General features: G+C 40.7%; 1 protein-coding gene across 1 annotated transcript in view; it reads right to left on the reverse strand.

The window, feature by feature from the left end:
• Positions 1-22,294, reverse strand: part of ERICH3 (glutamate rich 3) — a 127,432-nt gene extending 105,138 nt beyond the window's left edge. Inside the window, exons 1-6 of the mRNA XM_075537396.1 lie at positions 22,209-22,294; positions 21,621-21,714; positions 17,778-17,903; positions 12,267-12,338; positions 7,672-7,800; positions 2,720-2,878 (exon numbers count right to left, since the gene is read on the reverse strand). Coding sequence (XP_075393511.1) covers positions 2,720-2,878; positions 7,672-7,800; positions 12,267-12,338; positions 17,778-17,903; positions 21,621-21,714; positions 22,209-22,294 — 666 coding nt within the window. The remainder of the gene's footprint in view (positions 1-2,719; positions 2,879-7,671; positions 7,801-12,266; positions 12,339-17,777; positions 17,904-21,620; positions 21,715-22,208) is intronic.
• Between the last annotated feature and the right edge of the window lie 1,549 nt (positions 22,295-23,843).

Raw genomic sequence — 23,843 nt, forward strand, 5'->3', positions numbered from 1 at the left:
TACTTGGTTCCCTATGTTGGATTACTACAAGCGAGAAATTGTCATGAGAATTCTTTTAGATAGTCTCTAATAATTTTAGAGAATTATTTAGATAGATAATCCATGAGGTTAGACGTCTCATGCCTGCACATTGAATGAAATGAGAATCCCTGGTCCCTCAAAATGAAGACTGTACCCAACAATGTGTCAACCTAATTGGCTCACAACGCAACACGTTCCAAGCGCATTCTGAGCAGTCTCTCCTAAACAAAACTCCACCACTTCAATGAATTTCTCCTGATTTCTGAGAAACATTAAATGAACTGCAACAAGGTTTTTGAAGGTGTTTTACAAGTTGACAAGCACATTAAAGGGATTAAAATATTTGTTTTATTTTAATAATTATATTTATACTTTTACTGTCAAATAATGTACTTGTCTGAATTAATTTTTAGTGTAAGCTTTATCTGTCAGTTAAAGATAAACTGCTTATTTCATATATCCTGTCCTTCCTAAGAAGGAAGGGAATGGAATTCATCTATTTGAACTTAATGACAATGTTACTCACAAATGTTTTTTCGTAAGCAATTTCGTCATGTTAGAAGTACAAGCCAAACCCTCTCTAATTGAGTCTTAATGATTCTTCCTTGTTTATATAAATCATATTTATGGTTACCACCTCTCTTTCCTGTGTCTTATCAAACTAAATGAAAATTATATCATACATACCCTTGGAAGATGAGTAGAGCCATGTGGTTAACTCTGTGTTAAACTAAATCCATTTTAAAGGAAGGAGATCCTTTTCCTCCTATATTTAACCTTCTCAAAAGTCAAAATTGATGCAATTTCATATACTGGCGGGAAAGTAGGTTGCCATGCAAATACACACTTGTTTGTGGATAGTATTATTTTCTTTTTTTAAATTGTTTTATTAGGGGCTCATACACCTCTTATCACAACCCATACATACATCAATTGTGTAAAGCACATTTGTACATTCATTGCCCTCATCATTCTCAAAATATTTGCTCTCCACCTAAGCTCCTGGCATCAGCTCCTCATTTTTTCCACTACCTCCCCACTCCCCCTCTCTCATAAACCCTTGATAATTTATAAATTATTATTTTGTTTATTCTTGCCCTGTCCGATGTCTCCCTTCACCTACTTTTCTGTTGTCCGTACCCCAGGGAGGAGGTCACATGTAGATCCTTGTAATTGGTTCCCCTTTTCTAACCCACCCTCCCTCTCCGCTCCCAGTATCGCCACTCACACCACTGGTCCTGAAGGGATCATCTGCCCTGGATTCCCTGTGCTTCCAATTCCTATCTGTACCAGTGTACATAAAAACCGTCAACATGAAACTTTGATAAAATTCATATCTGGATATAAAAATCTTCTTTACAAGAAGGAAAATTATATTTAGAAACTGATTATGGAAGCAATTGTACAATTCTCTTGATGTGATTGAACCATGGAATGATATGATATGTATTAACTTTCAATTGATATTGGAATTAAACTCCCAATTAAAAATGAATTGACAAGATAGGTATTATCTACCAATTAAAATAAATTTTTAAAATACTAAATACAAAAACATAGGTCCAAGAATGGATTTGGGGCCCAACTAAATACTAGCTCCAATTCGTTCTTACATCATGGCCCTGTTTAATACTTACCCTCTGGAAGGGAACCCAGAACATACTGGTGTTATATCAAAATACGGCAAATAAATTAGATGGTGCCTGGCTATCAGATAAAATAGCATCTTGGATCTTAAAGACTTGTCTCCAAAAAAGAAATCATCTAAGTTAAAAGTCAACTAAGTCCACACGGAAGAAGCCCACCATCACCAGTCACCAAAGGCTTGTATATAGAGCCCGATGCCGAAGGAGGGATGGCATCACAGCCTACATTGTGAGAACCCAGTTTGCAGAAGGCTATGGATGGACAGTGGGAGCCCAAGATCCCTTTGTAGGAAATAAGCCTCTGGTGAACCCCCTCTATTCACAATTAAGGGATGGGAGGAAAGTGGTTACTTAATGGAGTGCATTGGAGAGATGAGGATAGAAGGTCAAAGGCATACATCTGACTTGAACAGTTAAAACTTTGTCAGTTGGACACCCTTCTGATACACGATGGTCCTGATCTGGTTTTCAACATGTTCTGTAATTTTTTGTTTTGTTTTTGCTGATTAATGTGTATCCCAGAGGTGTTATGTCATTGGAGGTCATCCTCATGAAATCATGTTATGTATTTTTCTGTATTTTGGTATAAGAAACCAAGGATTGATGAACCTATAGGGACAGCAAGTAGAATAAGGGTTTCACAGGGGGTGAGGTCAAAGGGAGATAATGTCATGGAGTCCAGGAAGACAAAGAATGTTTGGAAGCTGATTGTGATAACAATTGTACAATTCTGCTTGACATGATAGAACTAGGGAATGATGTGCTATACATATTAATTCTGAAATAATAATAATTTTTAAATATTTTAATGTATTTCAAATCACTTTACCTTATTACAAATCCATAACTTAATCCCCTGGCTCAGCAACACAAAGACGATAGGACACTCAGTCAGGTTAAAATATAATTGAACAAAAGCACATACTAGGTATCTAATAAACAGACAATACAAATTTTACTGGGTTGATTACTTAAATCAAACATCTCAAAATGCTAATAATTCAGTATTGGAATCAGGTATGAGAGATATCTTGTGAAGAAGTCATTGTTACCCCAATAGGAAATGGAGCATCCTTTTCCCTCAGCGTTGCTCTTCCTCTGAGCCTGGAGGTCTTCTTTGGAACAGGGCCGGCGGAGAGGTCACTGGGAAGCGGCTCCAATCGCACTGGAGGATGCGGATGTCCCGGGGCAGTATATGGTCTTGGAGTTGTCTAGACAGGTAAGGGGGGGGGGTATTTCATTTAAATTAGTCTCTTGACATCACTCCAGACCAATTAATAACTCAACAAATAGCCTAGAGTCATTAATGATGCCTTTTTACTGAAAAGATTAAACGTTAATTATGCCTTTCCATTATACTTACCCTTGATGACCTAGAGTTTTGTTAAAACATATGGTGTTGATTGAAACCCTTTACATAACAAGGTGTCACAGTGCTTGAATATTCTAGACAAAGGAGATGTCCTGAGTGGCCCTCCTATATTTTTTATTTGTCGTGCAAACTGTCTGATAATAACTTAATCTATGCTGTGCTGAGAAATGCTTTGCTCAGTTAAATGTTAAGTTGAATGATGTTCCTCTTTTAGAGATCCAAAGGGATATTATTAGATGACACTCATTTCTTTTGTAGTGCTTTCAACAGAAATTCTACTGAGTCCTTCAAGCGCTGAGACTGGTGCTTAGCAAGAGCAGACAGTATGAGTCACGCAAAAGTGCAAAAGGTGGACGTTTAACTATAACGCATCACCATGGCTGTATTCCTTGAAATACTCAGAAAACAAAAATACAAACTGTTTAATGGCAACTTTGGAAGAACACTTGGAAGAAAATTGATGCTTTCCATCCTAGGTAAGTTCCATTAGTCCCTCTAGATCTACTCTCCGTCCTAGTCTTCCCCCTGTTTCTGGGCTCTGGTGGTCCTTTCTTCATGGACTACACTAAGCAAGCTCAGAGTTCCTGTTGGCTACAGCCATTGACAGGAATTGCTATGAGAGCAGAGATCATGGGAAGAGAGTGGGCCTCTTCGTTCTGCTGGGCCTTGCTCAGAACACTTTGGGGGTGGGACAGCTCCGCTTCTTGCTCTACCAAAATCCACTGCTCCTATCGGGAAACTGTCTTCAGTAGCTAATGGTCCTCTCGATGATCCCAAGAGCTAGACTTTCCCTTCTGTAGACCTAAATGGTACGCTTCATATCTGAAGTTAGTTATTCTCAACCTCGTCTGTATCTTTGTAAATAGTTTCTTTATTAAACACTTCTTAATTACCCAATTTGTGTTAGCCATCTGTTTCCTGCTGAGACCCTGGCTGGTACATTTCCCAAACAAGAATGCTCTGCAAAGGATACCAAAAGTAGGAGACAAAGCATCAGCAATGCTTTCTGGGACACTGACAGAGTAATTTAAGTTTAGTAAAGCAATAAGCGACCTTTCAAGAGTGGAAAATTGAACTTTAGAACAACATAGTTGTTCTATAACCAGGAAGTAGGAACTGGCAAGAATAATTCATGCATGTGTGGGTAAAGGGAGATTGAGTTTTTACATAAAGCTTAATACATTGGCTTCAAAAAGAATATTGGTAAATAACGCATATTCAAATCTGGAAAAGTGTGTATGCATGCATAAAAGTGACCATTAGGCTGTTCTTACTACCAAAAAATAGGTTTTGTGTCATCTTTGAATAGTGTGTCATAGGTCATAAAAATCTCTGATTTTGTTAAGTCAACATTCATTGAATCCCCACTATAGGCTCTGTGCAGAGATATAAAGTAATTTTTCACATCTAATGGTAACATCCAGAATTTGGGCCAAAGTAACCACACAAATACTGCCAAACAGACAATGATCTCAAAATACCAAGGAACTAAAAGAACTTAGAACTTTCCAAATATTGAAAATTCACCAATGGGGCAGATAACAATCAAAGTTTTACAGAAGCACTTCGGTTTTATGCACGGCTGACTAAGAAAATAAAATGGATGGGATAGAAGAGATACGGCATATTTGAGCGTCCAGGTAAGAAACCATAACCAGACATCGCTGCCGAGTAAGTGCCAATGCACAGCGACAACATGGGGTTGGGTGAAACTTCCCTGTGAGTTTGCGACCCTGTAACTCGTTACGGAGGGGAAAGCCCTGTCTTTCCCGGAGGACAGGGTGGTGGTTTCAACCTGCTGACCTTGCAGTAGCAGCCCCGAGTAACTACACCACAGCTTACATGGCAGCTGTGACCAAGACATGGAGAGATGATGGTCACCAAGGGAATGCTCATTTTCCGATACGTTGCCTTGTCTTCACTTATAATGTAATTTTTAGCCGGGACCATGGCTCTCCTAAATAAAGGGCATGTTTCTCGGCATTCCTTGCAATTCCGGGTGCACTGCGCCAGGAGGATATAAATAAGTACCAGCGGTACGTGAAGCGTCCGTGGTGGGTCCCACTTCCTCCGTGCTCTCTCTCCTCTGGCTGGTGATGCACCATCTTGGCTTATGCCAAGGAAGGCAAAACCTGAGTGTGTACAGTGTGCGATGTAATGGGAGTCAGTGCTGAACGTCTTCAGAGGCCTGAGATATCACACCAGCTGAGACTTCCATATGTGTTTGTTTGGGGGGTTCACATAGGGCACTGAACCATTTGGGGAGTCTATGAAGCATAACTATTTGGGCGTCTCCGTGCAAACTTGCTTCACAACTGATACAGGAGCTGAACTGACTGACATTTGTTTTAAAGAAACTGGATATGCACAAATATGGGACGTAAAACGAAACGTTTTAAAACCTGTAAAAGAAATGAAAATAAAAACTGTAAAAGAAGTTTCTGAACAAGGGAGTCAGATCGCCCAAGAGAGTTCTTTTGAAATCTGTAAAGCAAACATGGTTTAAGAGTCTCTAGTGTCAAATAATCTAACTGAATGTCTAAACATTGAAAACCTAATGTGGGAAATCAAGAAAGTGAGCTACTGTAAACGAGAACATGATCTATTGGCTGTTGTGTTCTAAATTTTATTTCCCCTCATTTGCATACAAATATTATTCAGTCAGATGAATGTGGCAGTCAGATGTTTAGCTGATTACATTTATCTCCAAAAACAAATCTGTAACATTCACAAACAGCTGTGAGCTACAAACTGTTCTGGTGCACATCAGACACTACCTTAAATGTGCTATATTTCAAATTGTTCATAATATATTTTCTTGAAATAAATATGGCCCTATAGCTTAATGCTTCCCAACTGTACCAGAATGTGAATTGAATTTGACTACCTGGTAATGGCTAAGTTTAGTTGAGCACATTTAATTCTCAGTGGAAGACTCTAGGGATGATGTTTCCAGGCTGAATTGGCTGAATAACTTTCCACCATTTTATGGGAACAGTACAGCTAAATGCTTATATGCTATTTTTAGAAGTTCAGGAGTAACCAGTAATCATGTGCAACAACTCATCACCAAAACCTCCCTGACCCTCTCAAGAAGGTTTTAGAAAAATCTATGGTGACGTCCCCAAAAGATTATTATCTTCATTTGAATAACATTTAGAAGTCAGGAGTCAAATTTAATGGATCTAAAGGTTGGGAAGACAAAAAGATCTAAGTTTCTGTAAAATGGGAACTACAATTCCAAAACCTTAATCCACACACCCCTGAGTGTAGTGCAGAAGCACCCCAGAAGTGGCCAAGTGAGGAGGGGGCGGGGCTCAGCAGACGGAAAGGCTTCTGACGTGCTAGTGTCAGTGTTTTCCTGTAATTTTTAAATTACCTTCTCACTCCTGCCACATTAAGATCTCCTGGATGTATCATAAACTATTTATTGAGGGTGTTCAGCTGGAAAATTGAAAAGAAAGCCTTTCAAGGCTTTCCCCTCTGGAACCAGGTGGGAAGACAGAAAACAGCCCTGGGTTGCTTCTTGGTGTCTCTCCGATTAACCTTTTGAGAGGCTGGTGAATTTGCCATCTCGTGAAGGAATTCTTTGCATGCATTATATATTCAAATCAAACCTAGAAATGCGGTAGCAGCAAAGGGGAGAGTATTGCTTTTCGTAATGTGAGCGTTTCATCAGGAAATGTGAAAATAGACTTACCTTTTGAAAAATGTCAAAGCTTGGCGTGATATATGATGAGTCTACTTTTTCAACCTATGAGATCATTACGACCCCTCTGTAAATATTGCTCAACCCCCCACCACCACCAAAAAATGGTACATGCTAACAGGAAACTATATTAGGTGACATGAAGCAAGAATAGAGGCATGATCAAGTGACTTATTTACACCTAGCCCATCATGAATCTTCAACAACTATTTTGCCAATATTTTCCAATTATATTGCTTAAATTTTCCTTACCTTCATTTAAGCAAATACTACTTTTAGGTTACAAATTAACGAAGTTGGAAGAAAATTTCAGTGTGCAATTTCTGCACATTTATTTTTATTTTAGAGTTCGTGCACATTCTTCTGAGGCAAGAAGCTGAGGTAGTAATAATCTTGCCCACAAAGGATACTGAGTGACTAAAGTAGTAGAGACACAGTCCAACCACAGAGGTGCATCAAGAAGCTTCACGAATAAGGGGGGGATAGAGAAAATAAGAACAACATCCAGAGTGCATGAAATATAGAACATGAGCACGGAGTGGTTAAATTTTGCTGCACTGTGGGGTGTCAGAAGCAATTGTGGGGGACAATATCAGGATTGCTAAATTGGAGTAATATGGTCTAAAATGTCAGATGAAAGATTCCAGCCTTTTCCACAGGTTGGGGCATGTAAATGACATGTCATCTGCATGTAAGGAAGCTAATCCAGCAATAACAAGCAGAATGAATATGGGAGGGGTAATATTGACTGAGGACAATGCTACAGTGGCAACACAGTGAAGAGAGAGAAACCTATGATTCAACTCATTAGGACTTTCAAGATTGTGTAGGAGATGTTCCCAGAGAGTAATCTTTCTGAGAGTAATTAAAGGCAATACATTAAGTAGTTGAGAGAGTGTAGGACAGTCTTTCATAGAACTCACCATTGTTGATGGGCTGGAATGCCCTTCATCCACCGGAACGCTGTGGCCCCAGTTACTCTTCTGGCCAAACGGCGGGTGGGGAGATAGGATTGGCATGTTATTTTCTACAGACCATCCAGTGGGATCCCCCTGGAAAAAGGGAGTGATTTTGAGAACAAGTGCGTCTCAGTAAACCTGGTTATGCTTGTTCTGTCAAGGGGACAATGCGATGAAAGAAGAAGTCTGACTTCCAAGGCATCTCACGATAGCCAGGAAATGTCATTTCCGCTGTTTTGAGGAGGTTGGGATGGTGGAACAGGGTGGCAAATTTAGGGTTCTTTATGATGAACTCAAAGAAATAGCAACAGATGCAGTGTATCCTCACTTTTCATAATGATACATTTCATTATCTGCTGTCAGAAGAATGCTATAAAAAGCACAATGACTTCCACTAGTCCAACCAGAAAAGAATATTAAAAAGTGTTATTTGCCTACCTTAAAAAATAATCAAATCAGATTCACTTACGATGATAAAAAAATTAGAAATCGATAGTGATAAAAGTTGCACAACATTGAAAATGTGGCGAATACCATTGACTTGTATACTTTAAAAATGGATTAAATGAAAAATGTTGTCATATGCAGTTTACCACACTAAAACTCAAAAAGAATTAAATAAGGCTATAAAGGAAAAAGCTATAAAAATAATGAAAACCTAAAAATTACCTATTCCCAGATGCATCTATAAAGCCAAAATTACCACAAATCAAACTTAGAAGGGGAGGAACTGAAAGGGCTAGAATGAACTGCTGCCAGGGTCACAGCATGCCCGTGCACCTAGCTTCACGTGTCGCGAGTGAGGCTCAGGGCAGAGGAAGCAGAGCTGCCAGCGCTGATACCACTTCAGGCAAGGCTGCTTGCCCTTCAGTTCCAACAATCATCTGTATCCATCAACGCTGCAGCGGAATCACAGAATCTATAAGTCAGTCTCTAATAAAGGACAATATCAGCAAAGTTGAATTAACGACAATCTCTGCACTCCAATTTCTCCAGTCTTGAAAAACAGCCCTCTCTGCTCCTATACAGCAACAGTTTTGTAACATGATTTGCTTTGACCATGATCGAATGGACAGATTTGACTCTATCAAGCAAAAAGGAAAATTTATAGTCGTATATGGCCAGTTATTCCACAGAAGCTTTAAATATATACATCAATTCGTGAGATGTGGTTTCGGCCCCACATTTGTAATCCTGCACAGAAAATTAAGAACAGCATGTGAGCTTAAATGGCTCGAGAAATTGAGTAAAACTGCCAACCTAAATGGAAGCCTTTCGAACTTGCCCAATTGAACCTCTCAGCTCTTGATTTAAATTTATATATTTCATAAGTTCACTGCAATGAAGGGATATAAAATACAAGACTAGAAACCAAACAAAGAATTTTAAAATGCCCTCTGAAGCTATAACACAATCTTATCATCCTCACAGAGATGGAAAAACATTCATCATCTTTCTATGGAAGAAAAGAGACCAAGGATAAGAAAAGTGCTACTGAAGAGGAAGACCAAAGTAGAAGCCTCCCATTTCCAGGGCTCAACATTTATTATATAGCCATAGTAGTCAAAACAGCTTGATTCCCTTACAAGGAGACACATGGATCAATGAAACAAAGTTGAGAACCCAGAAATATATCCAGCCACTGATAGACAGCTGCCAAGAAAGCAAACTAAGTATAACACTCGGGAAATCTATTCCAAAAGATTTCCTTAATGTGTTAAAGAACAAATGTGTTACTTTAAGGACTAAGGAGCTAAGGCGTGCCTGATCCAAGCCTTGCTCGTTTCAATGTGTTTGCATGCTAGCCAATGAATAAGGAAGAGCAGAGCAAAATGTATGCAAATAAATGATGGAGTCGGTGCAAAATACTGAAATTGCTATGGCCTACTTTGACACGGGCGTAGGAGGAAGCAATCCCCGGAGAAGGACCTCATGCTCCCTTAAGAGGAAGGACAGTGGAAAGTAGAAGGCCACTGGAGCCATGAACTGATACATGTGGTAACAACAATGGATTCAGACACGGGAACAGTGGTGAGGGGGGCACATAAAGAGGCAGTGCTTCATCCACGGTTCATCGGGAAGAGTTGCCATACATCCCAACAATGCCAGTGACCTTCAGCAAAGCACTGAGAGGCATTAGATGGGGAGGAGATCGTCGCTTTGACAAACAGTACTGGTAAAACTGCATACCGATTGCAGAGACGTGAACTCTGATCCACATTCCACACCGTCGGCAAAGACTAGCTCAAGAGGGACCCATGATCTAAATAAAAGCCTAAACTAAATTTTTACAAAGGTCAATTTTTAGGGGTGGCTAATATAAACTATCAAACATGACTAAAATGCACAAATAGCAGGAGATAGACCGGACATACAAGTTAAACAACTAAACCTATGCACATCAAAAGTCTTCTTCAAAAGAAACCTTAGAGACTGGGGAAATATTTTTCGCAGTGAAAATCAGACAAAGAACTAATCTCTAAAACACGTAGAAAATTCTCACGACCGCAACAATGAAAAAACAAAAATAATCCAATTAAAAATGGACAGAAGACATCATTGGACACTTCACTGAACCAAATATACAGGCAATCAAGAAGCACATGAATTAGTGATCAAGAAGCACATGAATTAATTAGTAACCCATTGCAATTGAGTAGACTCTAACTCAGCTCAATCCTTTCTCTGAGCTCTAACTCTTGATGGGAACAGACAGCCTCATCTTTCTCTCACAGAGCAGTTAGTGATTTTGAACTGAAAAGTTTGCCGGTAGCCATCCAACACTTACCAGACACCATCGCCAAGTGCCCTTTATTAGCCAATAGAGAGATGAAAATCCAACCAACAATATCATGTCTACACAAAAAAATGTTAACAACAGTAAACAATAATTGCTGGCAAAAGTGTGGAGAAACTGAAACTGCCATACAATACTGGTAGAAATATAGAATGGTACAGCTGCTATGGAAAAGAAGATATAACTTCCTTTAAAAGCTGAAATGAAAATTAGAGATACCCTATAATCTATAAATCCCACCACAAGGAGTGCAAAAGTTAAAGACAACTTTAGTAAGTATTATTATAGACATATTCGATAATAACAGTAATAACAAACAATAATTAACAAGTGGATACATAGTCAAATATGTCAGCTGAATAGATGTGAGCTCATATCTGGGAGCACAACCATTTGTAGGCTTCTATATCTGTTTGTGTTGCAAATCTATGGTAGGGTTTAATGGAGCATAGAAGGGGTAACGTTTTGAAAAGCTCTTAGACAGAAACCAAACCCCTTAAGGAAGAAGTCAGTGGACTTTGGGACTTAGAGCCACAGAGTCAGGATACATCTAGGCCAACTGGCATAACGTAGAATGCACAGGCAATGTTCTATATCATATTTTGGTGAATAGCAAGCGGGGCTTTAAAAGCTTGTGAATGGCTGTCTAAGATGCAGCTATTGTTCTCTTCCCATGCAGAGCAAAGCCAAGTAAAGAAAATCAAAGACAAGGCTCGCAGAGACAAGTGGTTTATAGGACTAAGGGATGACATCACCTCCACTGCCCTAAGACCAGAGGACACAGATGATGCCTGGCTGCCACAGCTGACATCTCTGCTCAGGATCACCATGGAAGGTCCTAGCCAGAGTGGGAGAGGGTAAAAATGCATAATACAACTCAAGATCATGAAAAAAGACCTACTTGTCTGATAGAGTCTAGTGGAACCCCTATGGCTGTTGGATCTCTGACTTTTAGACACCTTTCATGTCTGGAATTGAACCCACTGCTGGGGGTCAACGTTTTAGCCAAGCAATAGAAAAGTCTAGAAAGTAAATAAAAACCCCAGGGAGCAATTTACTTCTCAGTGCAATCAAATCTATGATACCCAAAAGGTAGATTTACCCAAAACAAAGCCCCGAACACAGAGAAGAGGAATCAAAATGAGCAAATGGAAACAGGCAACGTGGGGAAGAAGTGGAAAGCGCGCTGTTACTGGGGGATTGCAAGCACTTCATAGACAAAATGTGTATGATTGAGTGCAAAACTAATTTGTTCTGTAAACTCACTCAAAGCACAATAAGAGTTTGAAATAAAATTTAAACATACACTGAACAAAATGCCTACATCTCTCCGTGCTTTCTTTTGCTATCGTGGGCCTTTCCTACTGCATATTTCCAAAGGCTACAGTTCTATGAAAATGTGCCATTGTGTGATTCTTAAAATGCCTTGGTTTCCATCATGCCGGTGACATTACCATAATTCTTCACTTCTTTAAAGCAAACAGGAAAATCTTTGGCTCCTATCACCTCTTAACCAATGATTTAGAAATTCAAAACTTCAACATGGTAATATTTTTTTTCCTTGAAAGGTTTGTACCTTATTAAAATGTATCTCACCCAATTAGGTCGAACATAATCATGATATTCTATGAAGATCACAGCCAAACTAGGCCTGAAAGAACCACAATTTGACCTCAGGGATAAACTAGCCCAATGTACAGTTCCACAAGGATCATGGCTTTAGAAATATCAGGGAGTAAAAGAGAGTTGTGCCACTCCTTACCTTGAACCTCTGAACTCGCTCCTTCCTAGCTGCGGCCTCCAGCTTCTTCTTTATTTCAAGCTGATGGTAACGCTGAGCCCATAGGAAGGAATGGAGGAGAGAATCTTATCAATCACGGTAAATACTTTTTTGGAGGTGAATAATCCCCACAGTTAACTGTTCTCAGGAAATGTGCCCTTGTGTCATTGAAATGGAGAATAATCACCTGCATAAGTATGCAGGAGGGAATATAAATCGGTACAACTCTTTGGAAAACCAATTCCTAATATATATTATGCAGTTAAAAATGCTCATGCCCCCGAACCATTAAATTTCACTTCTAAACGGGGGGTGACAATCTGAATAATAAAGTAATTTTCTATGACCATACTGTTGGAAAGTTATTTTTTCTATCATAGAAAACATTTAGAAGCAATATGAACATTGAAGAAAATGATGAAGCATTTTCTGCATTCATATGATGGGAGAGAATAGCATCATTAAGGCTCTTAAAGATTTTGTTTTTAAAAACTGAAAGATGCGTGTAAAGCAGATAAGAACCAGGACACAAACCAGTCCTGTGCAGCATTACAATTTAACTCATCAACCTACCCTTGTGACTATCTCTCAAGCATTTCTAAACACAAGCAATTCCATCTTAAAATTAAGACAGAATACCCGTGAACTGGTCTTAGGTTGCGTATCTAGTTGGTAGCAGAAATCTGAAGTCGGACGATCTTCCAGGTGTCTGTACTAAGACAGGAGGAACCCTGGTGGCATCGTGGTTGGCAGTCCTAAACCAGCAGCAGCTGGGCAGGAGAAAGACTGGGCTTTCTACTCCTTTAACCGTCTCAGAAACTCACAAGGAGTCAGCACGAGTCAGCATTGACTCGATGGCAGTATGTTAGTTTGGTTTGGTTTGGTTTGGTTTTGCGAGACAAAGACATGTCTCTCTCTCACACAGTATCATTTTACTAATGTACACTCAGAAGACATAAAACAATATTGTCAGCATCACACGCAAGTAAGATTTTGCTAAAAATCATCCCAAAAATGACATTGGCAGGGAACTGCCAGAACAGATTCAGAAGAGGAGGTGATGTGGAACAAAGATCTCATTGCTGCTGTCAGATGGATCTTGGCTCAAAGCTGAGAGTACCCGAAAGATGGTTACTTAGGTTTCATTGACTGTGCAAAGGCCTTCGACTGTGTGGACCATCATCAACTGTGGATCGCCTGAAGAAGAACGGGAATTCCAGAACATCTCATGGTGCTCATTCGGAACTTGTACATGGATCGAGAGGCCTTTGTGTGAACAAGATAAAAGAATCCTGCAGGGCTTAAAATCAGGAAAGGTGTACATCATGGTTGCATCTTCTCACCATACCTATTTCATCCATATGCTCAGAAACTGGCTTATATGAAGAAGAATGGAGAGTCGGGATTAGAGGAAGGCTTATTAACAACCTGTCAGACGCAGATGATACCTCCATGCTTGCAGGATGCGAGGAGGACTTGAAACACTAGCTGATGAAGATCAAGAATTGCAGCTTTCAGTCTGGATGATGACTCAATGTAAAAAGACCAAAATCCGCACAACTGACCAATAGTTATGATAAAAGGAGAGATGGTGGAAGTCGTCATGGCCTTTTTTTCTTCCTTAGTGCCACCATCCATGCTGCTGGACGCAGCAGTCAAGAGCTCAAACTCTGCATTGTGTTAGGTAAATGTGCCACGTAAGTCCTCTTGAAGTACTGAAAAGCAAGAATGTCACTTTGAGGACTAAGATGCACCTGACCTAAGCCATGCATTTTCCATCATCACATATGAATGTGAAAGTTGGACATCTTATAAAGAAGAGCAAAGGAAAATGAGTGCGTTTGAATCGTGGTGCTGAAGGGAATATTGGGAATACTCTGGACTGCTGAGAGGACAGACAGGTCTGGCTTGGAAGAAGTATGCCCAGAGAGTTCCTCGAGGGTAAACATGGCTCGGCGTCATCTGCCACACTTGCTGCAGAGAGACCCGGCCTGCAGGAGGGCATCCTGCTTTGAAAAGAGGGGCAGCAGCGAAAAAGGAGGAAGGTCTTCAAGGAGATGGATTGACCCAGCGGCTGCCACGATGGGCTCAGGCGTAAGAGCAAGTCTGAGAATGATGCAAGACCGACCGAGCAGTGTTTCCTTCTGTTGTGTATTGGGTAGCTGTGGGTTGGAACCGATGTGAGGGCACTTAACCACAACGGCCTACACAGACATCATGTGACCCTGTGGACAGGGCAGAGCCGTTCCCATAGGTTTCCAGGGATGTGCATCTGCAAGGAAGCAGAAATCCTCATCTTTCTCCACCAGTGCGGCTGGTGGTTCCCACCGCTGGCCTGTGGTGAGGGGTCCAAAATCATGAATGATTGCTGACTCAAGGGAGTGAGTTTCCATTAGTGAGATACACAGAAATGGGAGGGCGAAAACAGGAAAAGGAAGTGTAACAGCAACTATCTCTGAGAGAAAGAATTACATCTGCTTACAATCCTTCTTCACACTTTGCCCCAAGTTCTCTACAATAGAGTTAATTTTATCATTTAGAACTAAACCTCACATAAAAATAAGCTCCTTACTACTCAGACTTAAATTATTTAGATATGTTTGAAGGTGTCTGACCTACCCATTACTTAGGGACCCTTCAGAAACCCGTTTTCTTGTTTTGTTTTTCCTTTGCTCTAATCCTCTCTGCCACCTTTGAGAACCCGCCGTCTCAATCTTTACCTAAGTATCAGCAATCCCCTTCTTGACACTTTCCTTTCTTCTCTCTCTCTTTCTCTGTTTTTGTCGTTTTCAGCAAACGATGCTAAATATCATCACCCATTGTTTTCATCATCTACTTATTTTCAATTACCTCAGTCACCAACCATGCCACATCTCCTCTTCCACACCATGAAGAATACTTTTCCCAGGTCTTTGTCTTCTGGGTCGAATCTAATGTCTTTTTTTCCAAACCCCGCGTCTTCCTCAACCATCCCGCAGGCTTCCACCCACGTTTCAGCAAGCACGTCATTCTGCCACTGGAAGCATTTCTTTGCAGTTCCTTTTGTTGATCTGCCAGGACGGTTGGTGAGGCAGTGGGCTCTACTTGCCTTCCACCTACTTTATAGAATCGGTGTGAACATCCTCATTTCTTCCTCTTCACTAGCTCTGGAGGCAGCTGCAGATCTGCAGCTTATCTCTACCGCTGTTCATCCGTCCCCTCTGGCAAAAACTTCCTCATTGACCCCCAACCTCCAATCTTTTCCAGCTCATTAATCCATCTCCCACACATTTAGCGACACATCTGCAGACTTCCTCGGGAAGAAAACACTCTCCAGAAGCAGCCCCGGCCTGCAGGGACGTCCTCCATGCCTCTATAGACTGGGCAGGCTGGCCTCAGGGGACTATGATTTTCTACCATCAAGTCCTTCCACACCCCTGTCGCTTTGATCTCTGGAGTCTCTTTGCCTTGTTTTCACTTGGTGAACTCCCTCTCAGTCTTCAAGACCCCATGTAAACAGCAGGACCTGGAACTTCTGCTCCCACCGGCACTTCCTCATTCTCTTCCTTTCAAGGCCTACTCTGCAGGCTCCTTGTCGAGCACACACCCACTTCCTACTGTACATTTATTGTTATATCTCTCTGCAGCTATTGGCACAGGGCAAGCCTGCAATTAATGTTTGGTGCAAGAAAGAATATATGAATATTAAGACCAATATTAAGAATATTGGTAACACTTTCAGCATAAAGCAAATGCCAGACAAATGTCAGGCATTTCAGACAGGGGTCACTCTGTGAGTTGGAACAGAGCATCTGACAGCACATATAAATTACATATCACAGAATGCATGAAGAATGTGTGCAGTCTTAAAAACCACACAGGTAGCAGTTAGTATATATCATGACATGTCATGATGTGTCAACTGTGTGAAATTTTGAAAACCCACTCTAGGGGATTAAACTGGGAAAACCAGTGTTAAGGGAAAACCCACTAAAACCGAAGTCAGTGTTGCTTAAGTTTGAGATTAACAAAATGTATACTTTACTATTTTTTATCAAAGTTAGAGGATCAAAAGTAAAAATCTAGGGGGAATAATTTAAAAGGAAAATTGTCCAGAGTGCTAAACTACCTCTGAAAACCATCTGATTTCTCTCTTTTTAATAGGCGGGTACTTTAAAGTGCGTGGCACGTTCCATTGTCATTTAACTCCAAATCTCCATGAACTCCGTTAAGCCCCCGGTACATACCCCCATATACAAAATCATCCTGCACAATATTAACAATTTAAGAATCCCAAAACTTGGATTATTTCAGGATATCCCTTAGGATAACCAGATCCCTTAGGTATTCAAAATTTGTTTGAATTCTAGAAGAACTAGTAGCACTGAAATTTATTTTGGCTAAATTTTACGTTACAGTACCATTTTTAGATTATTTCCAAGAATGTAAGTACCAAACTTGACATATATATATACATATATATATATATATAATTTAACACCTATCAGTCTGTACTGAAAATCTTATAACATAGTTGCTCCATGTATTATGACTTTCTGTGAATCAATAATTCATAAAAGACAGATTTTTGTTTCAAGGTTTTTTTTAAATCTAGCTTGAAAGCAAGTGAATTTGGTGACCATTAAAAAATAGATATCACGTAATTAGTATGCACGTTAACAGCTCATGCATGTAAGTGGAAGTAACATTTGCCACATATGATGGCATTGTAGTAATAAATATGTTCAGTGGCACTACACTTAGTATTAGTTTACTGACAATTCTATGGTTGTTCATAAATGTTTATGGCACCCACGGGTCAATGATTTTATGAGCCAAGTTTCTGATTTACTGCTTACTGTGTGGTCAAGCCAAGAAGTGACATGCTTTTTCATGGCTATTAAAACAGTCTTGGTGCTTGGAACTACAAGTTTCATGGACTAAGACTAAAATAATTTATCAAGTTAGAGAGATATCCACTAAAAATGCCATGTCAGATTATAAAAAGTAATTGTGGATGGTTGGGTTGTAAATGTGCACTGCCCAACGTGGCCTAAAGTAGGCGGGACGGCAGATGTTTCAATGCCTATTCCTTGAAGCTTAGCAGACGGCTGCGTTTCAGAGCCTTAAAAAGATAACGGATCTGAAATAATTCATGGCAGTGGGATTACTGATATTTAAACAGATGTCACTTTTTTTCCCCTTGCAAATGAAAATTGAGGTACAGATGGTGAGGGCTGGTAGTTTTAGAGTAGCCATTATGGATTAAAAACATTCATTTGGAAAATTAAATATCACAAGATACAGAATGATTTCCATACTTTTAACTATGTGGAAGTGGATGAAACTTGACTTTAGGCCCCGGGTTAACCGGAGCGAGGGGATGTCTCAGGCTCTTTTGTTCATTCCCTTGAATACAACACAGGAAGAGTCCCCTGGCGCCTGGGCAGAGAAGACAAATTGATTGTTGCAACCATAAATTCCCACCATAGAGAAAATAGTAAATACCTTTACCTCCATATCAAGGACTTTATGAAAAATAGCCTGGGCCAAACACTCGCGGATATATTTTTGGTGATCTCGCTTCATGCTATTTAGTTTGTATTCTTTTTCAGAGACTATTCTTCCACTTCTTGTGATCTGTCAGGCACAAATAACAACAGACAAAGACAAGAGGGAACATGTATTCTTGGTTGCCGGAAAAAAGATAAGCAAGAGAAAGGGAGAGGAGGTGGCAGTATCTTCAGGCAAAAGCAAAATCGCACTATAATTGATCAACTTTCTCTCTTAATAAATATTTCATTAGACAAAATGAACAAGGCAGGCAGTCACATATACCCATCATTGTGAAAACGCACAGGTGGTGCGCCTGACGTTTCAAACAAGGTTCTCGTTAGAGTGGCTCTTTTTTTTTTTTTTAATTCTTGATGGACCCAGGTGATCTTTTTCCTCTTCTTCTTTTTGTTACACGTCCCAGGAAGGGGTGCTGCGCCCCCGAAACAATGAACCGGAGCAGTGGTCACATGGCTGAGGCTCTCACAGGAAACACTGTGGAGGGCAAAAGAGGTATGCACCAAAGGATCTCATCTGTTTGTTTTACAAATAAAAGAATCGTTGATTTTTATGACTTTGTTTTCAGACATTTTTCCCCTTCTTCCTCTCTCCAGGCCAAAACATGATTTAATTTGCAATGATTCAGAACTACAGGCTATGTAGTACTACAGACAGAAGGTATCTGGTCTGAGTCTCAGTTGGCAGTGACAGAAGTCCCAGGAGGCGCATGTTGCTGGTTTTCATTTTTACTTGTTTTTCTTCTCTTTTAATTCCTCTGAAGGAGGGCTGATGGTACAGTGGGTTCAACATTGGGCTGGTTCCAAGTTCGGAGGTTCAAACCTACCTTCAAGTCACTCTGTGAGAGGAAGATGTAGCGGTAGGTTTCCATACAAGTTTAAAGAAAAGTCATCATCAAACCTCTGTTCTCAAATCAGTTCTGATCAGTGGTAATGCGAAAGGACAGACTAGAGTTGCCCCAGTGGGTTTCTGAAACTGCAATGGAAGTTGTCCAGGTTCCTGTCTTATTTGGATCCACAGTCAATGCTGATGGAAGCAGAGGCCAAGAAATCAAAATCGGAGCATTGGGTAAATCTTCTCCACATGACCTCTTTAGAGTATTAAAAAGCAGGGATGTTGCTTTGAGGACTAAGTTGTGCCTGCCCCAAGCCATGGCATTGTCCATCATCTCATATCAGAGTGAACTTGGACATAGAGTTAGGAAGACTGAAGAAGCATCAGTGTATTTTGAATTATGGTGCAAGTGGAGAATTTGGAAAGGACCACAGACGGCCAAAAGTACAACTGAATCTCTCTCAGAAGAAGTACAGCCAAAGTGCTCTTTAGAGGCAAGGATGGCAGATGCTGTCTCACATACTTTGGGCATGTTATTGGAGAGAAACTAGTCCCTGAAGGAGGGCATCATGCTTGGTAAAGTAGAACGGTCCAGATAAAGAGGAAGGCCCTTGGCCAGATGGATTCACTCAAACATAAGTGCAATCGAAAGGATAGCACTGGACTGGGACTGATTTGTTCTGATGCACATTGGGTCCCTGTGACCTGAAAACAGCGCATATTTACAGCAGCAGATAGCCTTTTCTGTCTTCCACGGAGCCACTGTCGCTTTTGAACCGCTCACCTTGTACTTAGCAGCTCATTTCTTAAACCGCTGTGCCTCCAGGCTGCTAAGCAATCCTAGCTCTAAGTACAACTTCTACATTTCTTCTTAATTTTGTTCTATGACACTGGTAGCTTCAACAGTGGAGTACTGCGATTTACTAGAGTTCACTTAAAAAAATGAGTAAATACAAGTATTTCCAGTAGAAGAAAAGGGTGTAGTTGAAAGTGTGCTTGGAATTACAAAAACAAACACAGAGCCTTTGAAATGCATTGGCCACAGAGATAACACGCCATGTGTATCAAATTGGAAAAAAGTATTGAGAGGACTCTGTACCAGCATTCCTTTAGCAGTTCAAATTTGTCCTTGTTCTCTCTCCTGAGAGTGTGCCTGGTTTCCTCAACTGGAGCAGACACCCCGACTAGTTAGATTCTCAAACTTCCGCCTGCATCAGAATTGCCTAGAGCAGGCATCCTCAAACTACGGGCCCGCGGGCCGCATGTAGGCCGCCAAGGACACTGATCCGGCCCGCTGAGTGTTTTTTCCCTGTTTGTTTTTTCACTTCAAAATATGATATGTGCAGTGTGCATAGGAATCTGTTCATAGTTTTTTAAAAAAAACTATAGTCTGGCCCTCCAACAGGTCTGAGGGACAGTGAATTGGCCCCCTGTTTTAAAAGTTTGAGGACCCCTGGTCTAGAGGGCTTGCCAACAAACAGACTGATGGGTTCCCTCCTTTTACTTCTCATCCAGTAAGTCTGGAGTGGGGCTCTAGAATTCTCATTTTCTAACCATAACCAACTCCAGGGCATCAGGCAACAACAACAAGCCAGATCCCAGGTGATGCTGAACAGTGCTGATTCAGGGGAACTTCTGCTCGGGGAAGTGGGGTGGCTTCCGTATTTGAGCTGCTGTGCATACGGTCAGTGTTCAAGAACTCTGGGTTAACTATGTTGCTAAGTAAATACCAAATCCTCACAAAATGTACCTGAAGTCGATAGACTATTATTCAAAGAGGCAATGTTAATAATAGCAACAATAGTTATAACCATGTATTGTCACAGTAGGCCCTGTGTATCCCTAAGTTAACTTTTCAATTGAGCAAGTTGGGGCTGAAAAATTTAAGTAAGGGATTTGCTTTAGATTCTATGTCTTATAAACGGTAGAACTAGCATTTCAGCCTAAGTCTGAAAACAAAGCCTCAGGAGACTAACCGTGAGCTCCCTGAGATCTACCCAGCCACAGTGCCAAGCTCATTAACAGCAATTAGAAACCCGATGCCTGGCCTTTCAAAACCATGGCAACAAGAGTTAAGGAAATCCACTGTGCTTTAAGAAGGTAAACAGCTTCCATTGTTAGTCCCACACTTTCTATAGACACAGGCCTTTCTCCCAGTGGAAAAGTAGTCTTTTTGAAAGGTTTTGCTTTATATGTGTTTAAGAAATGGGAATTTTGATGAAGGACAGTTTGGAGACTAATTAAATGCATGATGGCTCAATAAAGCGCCACAGGAAATGAGTTTTTTAAAATTCAAGGGGGGAATTTTGAACTGTTCTTGTGTTCCACACTGGGTTCTAGGGTTATTAAAAACACTAATTTGACTCTGTCAGTTGCATTTATATGAAGGCACATATATGGTATTCTGGAAAAGATTAGTGGTTTTCCAAAGTTGGAGGTAGAAGGGGGTATGTCAGAACTATGAGGGGTGATAAAAAATATTCTACATATTGATTGTCATGATGGTTATACAACTGTATAAATCTGTCAAATTCATAGAGATGCATAGCTAAATAATTACTATATGAGAGTTAGACCTCATATAAACCTGAAAAAAATTAAAACTTTTTTCCCTTGAGAAAAGTAAAATATCAGTTCCTGGCTCAGAATATGTTCAATAAATGTGTTGAATAAATGAATGAATAAACAAGCAAATGAACTATCCTGTTGGAAAATCATAGAGATTGCCTAAAAAAGTTATGTTTCCTTGGCCACCAATGTGACCGCTCTCCCCATCTTTGGAAACACAACCTCAACTAGATAACTCAGAGCTCTGGAAAGGATATACTTTTTCTACAACAAGAAAGTTGGAAAAAATAATGCCACAGCATGGCTCAAAGAAAATACTTAAAAGGTGGGGAATGATTGGGCTTGGTGAAACAGACGGAGGGTAGGAAGTAAGTCAAATCTTACCAGTCCTGATCTTAAAAGATGCCTCCTTATCCTTGTATTGTTAAAATATCCTGCCAGGTGTTTATCTGTAAGGCTATTATAGGCTGCAAGTAACCTGAAACAGAAAAAGCAAGCCGTTAGTGTTTTATGAATTGCTTTTTGATAGCTAAGGCCTGTCTTGGCTTTCTAGTCCCCAACTGTGCACAATCATTCACTTGTCCAGCAACCACTCAGTTATGTATGCATTTAATTAGCAGGCAGTAAGCATCCAACTATAGTCTAGATTTGCGGGGACATTGGTTTTCCCAAGAACAGAAAGCAGACATGGACAATTAAGCAGTGTGACAAGTCCAACAATAGAGATACACAAAAAGTAATGGGGAGAGAGAGAAGACCCCTAGCTCTGAGCCATTTCCAGAGAAACCTAGTTGGGTCGTTACATAATTTCATGTCAATTTGAAGAAATATAAAAGTGTAGCGGTGGTACTCAACCTGTAAATCAGGTCTCAGCCTGGTGGTGCCTCCTTGTCTGCATGGTCTTCTCATAAAGAAGATCCTGGGAACCCTTCCCCCCCTTTTCTCCCGGCCTCCACCTTCCTGCTGCCTCACCAGGTTGCTGCCAGAACCCTGGTGATGCGTCCACCACCATTGGATCCACTAGATTTAGCACCTAACGGTTTGTGGTCTTCCTGCATTCTGCATCATGGCAAGTGGGTGTGTGAGTCTGAAGATGGCCTATGGACTAGTATTGGACTGAAAGACTTGATCTGGACTGGGATTGGATGTTTGCTTGACATATAATTACTTCTTGGTACAAAGCTCCCGCTTGCATCTATATGAATGCCACAGGGTTCGTTTCTCTAGTCAACCAGGCCTAGCACACCTCGGAAAAGTGGGTTCTCCTTCAAAGGGCTCTTCGATCTCTCAATGTTAAAGAAACAACAGTTGTTCTTGAATCAAGCCATGGCAACTTTAAGTATGTTAAGGTAGATTTGCCCACTGGAGTTTTGAACAGCTTAAAAGGGTCTTTCCAGGTTAAATTGATAAGGCTTTCTTTGGAGGCACTGCTGGGTAAACTCAAACTCCATCCTTTCTGTTAGCAATGAGTGCATTTAACCATTAATTGTCTGTAATACCCAGCCTTGTTTCTACAGCAGTCCACAGAGGATGAATGCTGAGTGTCTTTGGGCAGAAAGTGTGCTGACACAGTCGAATACCTCCTAAGACATTAATGGAGTGAGGGGCTAGGTAGGCGAAACCATAGACATGGAGGTGAAAGTATTTGGACTGAGCCTTGTGACAGAGATTCGTGCCTTTGGGCACTTACCAGCAGCTCTAAAAGGGCTTTCTAACACTTGCTTGTGCAAGACTGAGGACAAGGGGCTGCATGACTGCTGGGCTGCTAGGCAGAGTACTACAGAGAGGTCTTTTTGTGAACATGGTTGGGAAAGGCTGTCTTGAAGAACTATAGCCTAAGAATTTTTAATGATGAACCTTAATTGGCTAACTTCCCTATTAAACCCTATCGGACTTCTATGTGCCATTGCGATGACTTATCAAACTCAGGAAAGAAGTAGGGAATACCTTTGTAGGGACAGTTGATGTCAGAATTGGCAACAAAAATAAAGTTTGGTGGGTGGATGCATGTTTGACCTTTGCTGCCGTGGAATCAGTCATGCTCTGTTGGGTAGTCAGGCACCATCCACATGCCCTAATTAAAGGTATCTGGTGGTATAGTGATTAAGCACCTGTCAGTTAACTATGGGTGGCAATTTGAACCCACCTAGACAAGAAGAAAGATGTGACAGCATCCTTCCATTAAGCCTTACCATCTTGGGAACCCTATGGGCAGGTCTACTCTCACCGATAGAGTCACTGTGAGTCAGAATCAACTCAGTGGTACACAACAACAACAACATACATATATGGATAGGTAGGTAGGAATATAGTTAAGTAGGTAGTGGATGGATGGATGGATGGATGGATGGATGGATGGATGGATGGATGGATGGATGGGTGGATGGGTGGATGGATGGATGGATGGATGGATGGATGGATGGATGGATGGATGGATGGATGGATGGGTGGATGGGTAGATGGATGGGTGGATGGATGGATGGATGGATGGATGGATGGATGGATGAATAGTTGAATGAAAGCATGGCATAAGCATAACACAGCCCCATAACAATTCCATAAACTCATTGCCATTGAGTCAATGCCCACTCACAGTGACCATATAAG

This window comes from Tenrec ecaudatus, chromosome 1 (assembly GCF_050624435.1).
Source record: "Tenrec ecaudatus isolate mTenEca1 chromosome 1, mTenEca1.hap1, whole genome shotgun sequence".
NCBI classification, from domain to species: Eukaryota; Metazoa; Chordata; class Mammalia; order Afrosoricida; family Tenrecidae; genus Tenrec; species Tenrec ecaudatus.